This window comes from Xyrauchen texanus, chromosome 15 (genome assembly GCF_025860055.1).
Source record: "Xyrauchen texanus isolate HMW12.3.18 chromosome 15, RBS_HiC_50CHRs, whole genome shotgun sequence".
Taxonomy (NCBI): Eukaryota; Metazoa; Chordata; class Actinopteri; order Cypriniformes; family Catostomidae; genus Xyrauchen; species Xyrauchen texanus.
The window spans coordinates 8,936,083-8,947,840 of NC_068290.1; the positions used below are offsets into that span (position 1 = coordinate 8,936,083).

Sequence of the window (11,758 nt, forward strand, 5' to 3'; positions counted from 1 at the left end):
TGTTAGCTGGGATAGGCTCCAGCCCCCCGCGACCCTGTACACAGGATAAGCGGTTGACGATGGATGGATGGATGGATATATATATATATATATATATACATACATACATACAATAAAGATTGTTTTTTCAAAGTCTATGTGAAGTGTCTCATCAGCTGGAGGCACTATTATCTTGACCCACCATACCCACATTTATGTCATGTTTATGCCATTAAGGTATATTGCCTCACCATCATAACACCTTTTCAATATATCAAAAATCTGTTCACAATTTAGCATCTAAAATGTCTTGGTATAATGTTGCCGAAATGTGATGCTAGTCACATGAATTCTGTTGAAAGTTGTCCAGCTTGATGAGAAGTATCAAAGTACCAAGTACGTGAAACTGACCCCACTGCTTTAGTACCCCCCTAAATAAAATCAACGGGTAACCCGCTGAACCCCACTCGTAATCGGTACTGGGGATTGCAACTACGACTTTTACTTCCTCTAGATCAGGGGTGTCAAACTCAGTTCCAGTAGGGCCACAGCCCTGCTCCAAAATGCCTCCTTGTAATCTTCAAGCACTCCTGAAGACCTTGATTAGCTGCTTCAGGTGAGTTTAATTAGGGCTGGAGCTAAACTCTGCTGGACTGTGGCCCTCCAGGAACTGAGTTTGACACACCTGCTCTAAGCTGTATTTTTCCATTGTTCTGCACGTTGATTATCAAACTAAAATGATAATTAAATCAATACATTAATGATTAAAAATGTAACCTATTGAATAACATTCATAATTCAGTTTATCATACAATAGAAAAAAATCAATTGTGATCTAACGTGAATTTTCTTGATGAAAAAAAAAAAAACATGATCGTGTCTGGTATCATGTGCATGTAAAATGGCTAGAAATAGCATTTTAGCTTAGCGTAAAGCTGACGATTTACACAAGGTTTATTTCTATTTCTTCTGCTCCAAACGTATTTCTCTGTCTGCTCGTATGAATGTAACACATCATAAGAAAGTGTTTCACCGCTGTTCAAATGCACTTTGGATCGCATCATTTATATGTATAAATGTTTTACATCTGAAAGGACTAAATATGAAATGAAACAAATGACAATAAAATGCAAAGTAATCTCTTCAGTAATCAAAATACTTTTTGAATGTAACTGTATTCTAATTACCAATTATTAAACAGGCAGTCTTATTTGTGCTGCAAGACAGATTCTCAGAAGAAGAAAAAACTTTATGCGTTTTGCTTGACATTTATTGAGCTCCTCTGAACAGTTAACATTTAAATGGTCTAACATTTAAAGTGAGATAAAAGGTGAGGCTGATGTTCAGTTTATGCTGCACACAAAAGGTCTCTTCTCAGAACAGTTCAAATCATTCCAGTTGCTTGTATCTGTTAAAAGAAAGAAAGAAAAAAATTTTTTAATCATGTAAATATTGTGAAGCTTCATGATGCTTATAATTACATAAGAAGTTGAATAGAGAAATATTAATATATAATGTTTACATGTATGATGACAACACTCCCAAATCCCAAATCAGTCAAATACATCATGACCAGGCTTGTTTTATGTCATGTCAATTGCCAAAGTAACCCCTCAAGGTTGTTATATTGACTCTAGTATGACTTTAAAGTCAACATAAAATCAAAATTCACTCTATTACTGGATCTTAATACACATTGTTTTCCTGTTAACAATAAAATAACAATACATGCACATTATTCCAAAGATAATATTTAATCAAAATAAATCCACTGCCTCTGAAACAAACTTCCTTTTTAACTGACATCACCAAGCCCTCTTATTTTTCTACCCATACTATTACAGTTTTTAATACAATTTAATTGTATAATTTCAACTTCAAAATAGTTACCTCTAAAGTTCATCTCAATGCAGTGCTCACGACCTCTAAGGTTATTGGGTTCTCCAGGGGCCCAAATTTGGAAATCCATTTGTTTACCATTAGTCCAAACCCAGAAGTTCTTCTGTGAATTAAAAAGCATTTAGGATCACATGCTTTCATGGTGTATCTCTAATATATGGTCATGCCCACAAGTGTACTAAACTTACTGTGAGGATCAGAAACACATAAGAGCACCCCAAAATCAATTGAAAGAAAATGTCAGCCTGGTCTCTTAAAATGTAAGGGAGCATTGCAACTTTTTTGCAAAACTGAAATGAAGTGCTTCCTTACACATTTGACTGCAGTTTTCAAGTGAAATGTCCAGTGGGGATGCCAAAAAGTAGGGAAATGAGGTTGTAATCGGACAAGTTTTTTAAGGTGAATTTTAGATGAAGGTTTTAATAACTAAAACTTTATCCTAAACCTAACCAATAGTGTCTGGAAAGATAATCAGAAAAGACACTTTTTGTGTCGCTTCTGTGGCACTTTAACTTTCGAGTGTCTTTTGGTGAACTCGAACCGCATCCGTCAAACCCAGCGTGCAACACTCTATCAGGTGAGCTACCAAGCAATCTAAGACATAGCAATAAGTGTGTATATGTAGGTGGGTCTGTAATACAAGTGTTAAAATGTTTAGTTTTTCAAATCATGCGTTAATGTAAAAGTGTTTTGATCATAATATAGCGGGGTGAGTAATAGTGCAAAATAAGTTTTTATAAACTCAAAATCAGCGATTGTACTCGTGATTTGTGTGACAATGATTAACCCAAACAGTTGTTGTAGCGCCTCTAGTGTTCATTTCACCTGCAGTGAAACATAGAAAACGGCACGTAAAAGTCAGTTTGTAAAAATGTAAATAGAGTAACGTTCTTTCAGTGAGACAAGGTTGATTTTGCATAGTGACATAATTTGTAGGACAGGTGCAATTAAACTTTGAGGTTCTTCTCCGGTTATTGCTATTGCACTGTCTGTGTTCCATTATGTATTCTATTCCCTGTCAAGCAATGTTGATATAAATAAAGAGAGCCAATTTATAAGAACTTGGTAGTGTAAATGGGCTGTGTGCAGTGCATCAGAAGAATAGATAAATGTACCATTGTGCCTTAAATTCTTTTGCATATTAATTATGTCCTTGTTGAAATGTAAGGCATATTTCTCTGGCAGTGATATGCTCCTAATACGCATGGAAAATGTGGTGCTTGTCGTCAGGACTAATTGGATGTAGGCTGCGTTAAATTATAAAGAATGTAAGTACAATTAATCATTGATTTACTGACACATTGGCTAGTAATAAAATAAGTTCATAGGTTTTTAATATCATCTGCTGGTGGAATCCCCAAACTGCTAATGCAGGAAATTATTTTAGACTTTGTTTCTCAGACATCTCAGTTTAAATACCTTTTTCTCAGGAAAATAGCAAACTATGATTTACACCGCTTAATTAACATTCAACATACCCACAGTTTGCGTGCATACACCCACAGATAGCACAAACACTCCCACCCATGCCCACTTGTGCTGGCATAACAATTGCATGTAGAATTAGTGCTCTAACAAACATTGGATAAGATGCAGTGCACTGTCATTGTGTTATGGCCACGAAAATAGAGCCCACAGTTTGTATGAAGATTAACCTATAAATGACTTACCTACAGTTGTCTCTGTACATTAAGCTTGGATAGGACAAAGTATTTTAACACGGAAAAATACATACTTCAACTTACAAGGGATAGTTCACCAAAAAATGTAATTCTCTCATCATTTTCTCACCCTCATGTCATCCCAGACATTACTTTCTTTCTTCTGCAGAACACAAAGATTTTTAGAAAAATATTTCAGCTCTGTTGGTTCATTCAATACAATTGAAGGGTGACCTGAACTTTGAAGGCCAAATACCACATAAAGGCAGCATAAAAGTAATTCATAAGATTCCAGGGTTTAATCCATGTCTTCAAATATCTAAAGTTTCTAACTGAATTGTCAAACAGACTAAAAAGGGTCGAGCAAAAAGATATAACTTTATTAAATTTGCATCCTAAATAAATTTGCAAAGTGAGTTAAGAGCCATACCAACAAAGGGAACAGATGTTTCAGCACATTGCTTTCTTCAATGCTCCAATGCTTAATCTATGTCTTCAGAAGTGATATGATAGGTTTGGTTGAGAAACAGATCAGTATTTAAGTATTTTTGTTTTTACTTTTAATTCTATTCCCTGCCCAGTATCCACAAATAATGTGAATTGCCAAAAAAAAAAAGAATGTGGAAGTGAAAGTGGAGATTAAAGTAAAAAAGGACTTCAATGATGCTGCCCTTATGTGCTTTTTTGAGCTTCAAAGTTCTGATCACTATTCACTTGCATTGAATACACCTACAGAGCTGAGATATTCTTTAAAAAAATCTTAATTTGTGTTCAGCAGAATCATGAGGGCGAGTAAATGATGAGAGAAATTACATTTTTGGGTAAACTATTCCTTTAAATGACGGGCTGCTTGTGCTGTGTGGTACAAAGTGAATGTGTGCAGCCTGCCACTCATCACGAGAAGCTACCTTCAAAGACGCTCAGAAACTGTTAGAGGTTCACTCAGTTTTACACCAAACTAAAAACTTGATTTAAATGGAAAAATAAAAGAAATATTTCACTACTGTATGCTTATGTAATATTCATTGTAATAAAAGTAATGATGATGATAATTATATTAAAAGTAATAATAATAATAATAATAATAACAATAATAAATATCAACAGAATAATATATTCAAGCAATATGTGATGCTCTGTTGTGCAGCACTTCATTTGACAACTCCAATGCAGTGTTGCATTTTCATTTAATTTATATGTAATTTATTTAATTCAGTGTAAAAAATTGTGAAGTATTTATACATCATAATTGTATTTTGGTAGTTTAGACTTTAATTTATGCAGATTGAAATAAAAATAATAATAATAATTGTATTACAGTATATTAATGGGAATATAATGAGTGTCACTATTGAGAATAAAGAAGCAAAAGAAAATATCAAAAGTAAAATGTCTCCAGACAAATCAATAATGAGAATTTTGGGTGGAAATTTGGCTTTTTTTCTGTGTTTTTATCTCTATAAACTGCCCAATAGCACAAGCAACATGAATAAAATAATACATACAGACAATGTATCATGGCCTCCTATCCAGGTTCTTGGTGAAGAATGAGTCTGTTGTCGGATTATGCTCTGTATAAAAATGTACTCCTTATGGTTGTGGACAGAAGCAAGGTTATTACCATAAGTCAAACAGGTTTTCTGAGGAGAGAAAATTAATGTTACAACAGACGACGAAAAGCTTTCAAAAATTTCATGAATGACAGAAAAGTTATATGTCAAACCTCTGCAGCAGTCCAGGTGAGTGGTGTGTTGAAAAACCTGAAGCATCTACATTCATATTCAGCCCACCCGACTGGACAATCTGTTAAGATATTTTGTTGATATTTTTTATTATTGTTAAATAACCTATTGTGGGATTAAATAAATAGATATTAAGAGTACCAAAGTCTTACTGTTACAGCGTGTGTTTCTGGCTGCTCTCTGATGCTGTATTTCCTCTTAAATAAGAAAATAAATAAATCATTACTACTAGTAGTATTAATACTACTTCTAATAATAATAATAATAATAATGGTAACATTTAACAGTAAGGTTGCATTTGTTAACAGTTAATGCACCAACTATGAACAACATTTATTTACAGCATTTATTAATCTTAGTTAATGTTAACTGATAAGACATTTCTTAACATTAAAAAGGTGTTTAAGTTATCATTACTCAATGCATTAATTAACGTCAACTAACACGTAAAAATATCACGTCTTTACTGTATTTAAGTGTCTTGTTTAATGTTAATATTATAGACTACGTTATATTTACTGTATATACAGTATATATATATATATATATATATATATATATATATATGCCCAACAGTGCAGAAAAATTTTCTCAGAGTCGTATGTGATATTGATTGTTGATTCAATAGTGAATCAATAGTTTAATTCATAATGATATCATTAATTAAGAGTCAACAAACATTAGTAACGCATTAATTGATGATAATCAAAGGGTTTTCACTTTACAATAAAGTTCACAAAACTTCATTATATATATATATATATATATATATATATATATATATATATATATATATATATATATATATATATATATATCACACAGGAACATATGTGAGTGACAATTCTTTCAATATCTCTCCAACTTTTCTCCTCCAGAATGAATCATATTAGACACCATTCACTGTTAAGAAATGTGTTAGTAGTACCGTATACACTATATATTATTATAGACTTTTGTAAAAATTAACATTAATAAACATCGTAAAGAGGTGCTGTTCCTTGTTAGTTCATATAAATGAAATATCTGTTACATAAGACAAGATTAATAAATGCTGAAAATAAGTGTTGATCATTGTTAGTTCATGTTAACTAAGGCATTAACTAATGTTAAGTATAAGGCATTAACTAATGTTAACTATAAGGCATTAACTAATGTTAACTATAAGGCATTAACTAATGTTAACTATAAGGCATTAACTAATGTTAACTATAAGGCATTAACTAATGTTAACTAAGGCATTAACTAATGTTAACTATAAGGCATTAACTAATGTTAACTAAGGCATTAACTAATGTTAACTATAAGGCATTAACTAATGTTAACTAAGGCATTAACTAATGTTAACTAAGGCATTAACTAATGTTAACTAAGGCATTAACTAATGTTAACTAAGGCATTAACTAATGTTAACTATAAGGCATTAACTAATGTTAACTATAAGGCATTAACTAATGTTAACTAAGGCATTAACTAATGTTAACTATAAGGCATTAACTAATGTTAACTAAGGCATTAACTAATGTTAACTATAAGGCATTAACTAATGTTAACTATAAGGCATTAATGTTAACTATAAGGCATTAACTAATGTTAACTAAGGCATTAACTAATGTTAACTATAAGGCATTAACTAATGTTAACTATAAGGCATTAACTAATGTTAACTAAGGCATTAACTAATGTTAACTATAAGGCATTAACTAATGGTAACTATAAGGCATTAACTAATGTTAACTATAAGGCATTAACTAATGTTAACTAAGGCATTAACTAATGTTAACTATAAGGCATTAACTAATGTTAACTAAGGCATTAACTAATGTTAACTATAAGGCATTAACTAATGTTAACTATAAGGCATTAACTAATGTTAACTAAGGCATTAACTAATGTTAACTATAAGGCATTAACTAATGTTAACTATAAGGCATTAACTAATGTTAACTATAAGGCATTAACTAATGTTAACTATAAGGCATTAACTAATGTTAACTAAGGCATTAACTAATGTTAACTAAGGCATTAACTAATGTTAACTAAGGCATTAACTAATGTTAACTATAAGGCATTAACTAATGTTAACTAAGGCATTAACTAATGTTAACTATAAGGCATTAACTAATGTTAACTAAGGCATTAACTAATGTTAACTATAAGGCATTAACTAATGTTAACTATAAGGCATTAACTAATGTTAACTATAAGGCATTAACTAATGTTAACTAAGGCATTAACTAATGTTAACTATAAGGCATTAACTAATGTTAACTAAGTCATTAACTAATGTTAACTAAGGCATTAACTAATGTTAACTATAAGGCATTAACTAATGTTAACTATAAGGCATTAACTAATGTTAACTATAAGGCATTAACTAATGTTAACTAAGGCATTAACTAATGTTAACTATAAGGCATTAACTAATGTTAACTAAGGCATTAACTAATGTTAACTAAGGCATTAACTAATGTTAACTAAGGCATTAACTAATGTTAACTAAGTCATTAACTAATGTTAACTATAAGGCATTAACTAATACAACCTTATTGTAGTGTTAACAAAATAATAATAATAAGGATATTGAACATACGGTGTATAACAGGTTTTCATAGTTTTATAATATATAATAAAATATTTTCTTATATAAATATTAATATTTTTACAAGGTAATTAATGATTCAAACAAAAATAAAGTTAATTCCTTAAAGCCTATTATTGTTATATTGCTTTTACCTGCACCACTCATAGAAAAGAGAAGGCAGAGAGACAGGTAGACAATCCAGACGGCCATTGATTCTAATGATGAAACCCCAAACCAAGTCTACTTCACAACTGAAAAACAGAATTATATTAAAAGTAGAATTATTAGACAACACACATAATTAAATATGAGTCTAAATGTGTTATACCATCATAAATTCAGCAAAAATGTGCATTTGAAGCATTCATTTGGTGACACTACCTGAGAGTTTGCTGGAATCGGTCAGTGTCTGTAGGTTCAAGGGATATTTATATGGAAAACTGAGAAATGTTTACAATGTCTTGATGTCATAATCAACCACCACATAAAGCTGCATCATTTATCAGTGGGTCATCAGGGTCTTGCAATAACACACACCTTCCGTTGAAGATTTCTATTTTCTGTTGCACAATTGTTAACAAACGTTTCCCCAGAGAAAATTTTGAACTTTTGAAATGTTTTCAAAGGCCCAGATTTGAACAAGACTGTCCAAACCAACAAACAATGTTACTGCATGGGGCTCCAAAGTCAAGCCTAAAAATGATTTGGCGCTCAGTCTGTTTAGGGGGAAATTAAGGGACCTTTTCAGGAATGTCACTGCACACACTACTAAAATGGCTTCTTTTTTTTTTTGTCTTGAAATTTCTAAACATCAGTTGTACAGATTATTAATATTTCTTTATTTTTTATTCGTAGCCTATTGAATTAAGTTTATTTTTCTTACTCCATTGGCAAATCTTAAATCTTAATTGGCAATTACTTTTCACGACGTTGTCACTTTTCTAAGCCAGATGATAAAACATGCAATTAACTCCCACAAATTTACACTGAGGCACCCGAGCATTTCTCTGCAAAAAATATCATAGAAGCTTGGGAATATGTAATTTTCACTCCAATAAGCAACCATCTAGAACAGAAACCAGCTATAACACTGTTTAACCTTCATTTGGTGTTTGGTTCATTTTGACCCATTTTGATTTAATTTCTTTAATAAAAATGGTATCCTTGACCTGATTAGGCCATGGCTTGGTTACTTTTCCTTCATTTGCCATAAACTCAGTTTATGCTGTGTGACAAAAACAGTAACATTCGTTGTGTTCTGGGTTATTTTTGACCCAACATAGGAAATTAATGGAAAAGAAAACACAGAGCATTTTTATTTGTATTTTTTTTATTGTAAAATAAAATACATAAATCAACCACAATGCAGAACACACACACACAAAAATGCAGGGGCGAAACTATAGCACATCCACAATGCAGAACATTTGTGCTCACGCACACGCGCACTATTATTAAAAACTTTTAGTATTTTTATGTCACATTTAGAGACATACACAAAAGCTGTTTAAGTCAAACTTTTAGGACTTAAAATGCAAACTCAATTAAGTAATTATTTGAGGGTTTTGTGACAATGCAACAAATGATTCATTCTAAGGAGACAGAAACATAAATAAGTTCTAATACTGGCAAGAAAATCACAAGCCAGTACAGATATATAGTGGTTACACAGTGAAATAGGTTTCATAAGTCATAGTTGTGGATTAGTTAACTGAATTTGTATTATTGTGCAAAACATTTTTCATTTATTTTGAGCTCATAGAGAGGCCACAAATAGACAGGCCACAATTCTTCTGACTAGAAACTTGAATCACAGGATAAACTTTAGGGGAAAAAAGGTTTGCTCTAAATTCAGCAATGAGAGCCACTTTTGGGACTGGTGTTGCTAACACTGCTTAAATGGAACTTTTAAGATTCTAAGGTAAAAGTGTCATGAATACTCCACGACAAATGAGACTTTGGAGACTGGTCATACACAAACTCTACAAAAGTGACTTTAGGGACTCTGACTTTACACAAACTCCACTTGAATGACACTTTGTGGACTCGGATTCTGAGTTTAGCTTGCTCAAGCTAGATATCAGCATTAATTCTGCCTCTAATTTGAAGAAACATATCTAGGTAAATTTCATCTTTCTGTTTACTAGATTTATGTCTATAATGTAGCATGTAATTTAGCTATATATCACTGAGATTATTGGGTTGCTGTGAGATATTAATGCCATGTTATCAATAGGGCTGGGTGGTAAAATGATCTGGATGTTTATCAGAAAAAAAGAGAAGTCCACGATATGGTGTCATAAACTTTTGAGTAATTTTCAATACTTAGGCTATATTCTACATCCAGTCCAGGGGTGTTCATTACATCAATCGTGTAGCAAGACCACCACTGGTTGGTTGATCAATATAAAATATAAAACATTGACTTTTTATTTCCTCTCGTCTTTGATTGACATGTGGCTTATGTTTGTGTGCTGCGCTTTAAATGTGCATGTGTTCTGAGAGCACTATTGCGGGTACGCTCCTAAAAGATCAAATACACTTCATAATTCTGCCAATGACCGTCTTGGTAAAGCATTAGTGTAAATGCAGTCAGTTATGTCTAAAGTGAACATAAACAGTTGGACAAAAAACTTATTTGTATCAAAATGTTGGACTTGAAGTGTAACTGAATAGACCACTGTCTAATATGTCATTAAAAAGCTATTAATCAAACAACAATAACAAGAAAATGAGAAAACACCTCACTACGTTTGGCTGAATAACGTTTTAGTACCTTTAAAATTATTAATAGTAATATAATAAAATGGTGGTATTTTTCATAATAATATATTTTCTGAATATTCTTCTTAGTTTTTTAATAATACCGACCCCTGATGTAGAGAGTGTATTAATTTGTATAAGTAATGACCAGGGAAAAGAGAGATGATAAAATAATTTATACTTAGACATGATCAAGTTTTTTCTAATGCCTAATAAAAAAGTATCAGCCTTTGTAGAGCAACATTTCAGGCAGAATATTCCCATCAGTCACAAATACACTTTATAAAATTGTGCATCATACATTAGATTAGAGTGAGAACAACTATGTCTGGGCTTACAAGATACAAGAACTAAATCAGTGCAGAATATTGTGTCTCAAAAGGAGTACAATGTGGCCCCCCATGTGCTACTTAAAGGGATAGTTCATGCAAAAATGTAAATTCTCTTATCATTTATTCACCATCATGCAATCCCAGATGTGTATGACTTTCTTTCTTCTCCAGAACACAAATTAAGATTTTTAGTAGAAGATTTCAGCTCTGTAGGTCCTCACAATGCAAGTGAATGTGTGCCAAAATGTTCACGTTCCAAAAAGCACATAAAGGCAGCATAAAAGCAATCCATACAACCACAGTGGTTGACATGACTTCAGAAGTAATATGATAGGAGTGGATGAGAAACGGACCAATATTTAAGTCCATTTTTGCCAGAAATTCTTCTTTCTGCAGTCTGCCCAGTAGGTGGCAATATGCACAAAGAATGGGAATCACCAAAAACATAAGAAGAAGAATGTGAAAATTTTTACACAAAGTTTTTTAATTTATTGTAAAAATGGACTTAAATATTGATCTGAGCTGAGATATTCTTCTACATATCTTCATTTTGTGTTCTGCAGAAGAAAGAAAGTCATACACATCTGGCATGGCATAAGGGTGAGTAAATGATGAGATCATTTTCATTTTGGGGTGAATTGTTCCTTCAAAGCCCGATGAGGCTTCAGAAATGTTTACAATGTCTTGATGTCATAATCAACCACCACATAAAGCTGCATCATTTATCAGTGGGTCATCAGGGTCTTGCGATAACACACACCTTCCGTTGAAGATTTCTATTTTCTGTTGCACAATTTT

General features: G+C 32.1%; 1 protein-coding gene across 1 annotated transcript; it reads right to left on the reverse strand.

The window, feature by feature from the left end:
* Positions 1-1,051: 1,051 nt before the first annotated feature.
* LOC127656439 (ladderlectin-like) lies at positions 1,052-8,276 on the reverse strand. The gene is made up of 7 exons (XM_052144769.1): positions 8,247-8,276; positions 8,018-8,116; positions 5,434-5,478; positions 5,263-5,342; positions 5,045-5,179; positions 1,870-1,981; positions 1,052-1,387 (listed from the first exon to the last, which is right to left on the reverse strand). Exons 2-7 carry the CDS (start codon positions 8,073-8,075, stop codon positions 1,323-1,325), a joined length of 495 nt encoding a protein of 164 aa, XP_052000729.1. The 5' UTR covers positions 8,076-8,116; positions 8,247-8,276; the 3' UTR covers positions 1,052-1,322.
* Positions 8,277-11,758: the final 3,482 nt, after the last annotated feature.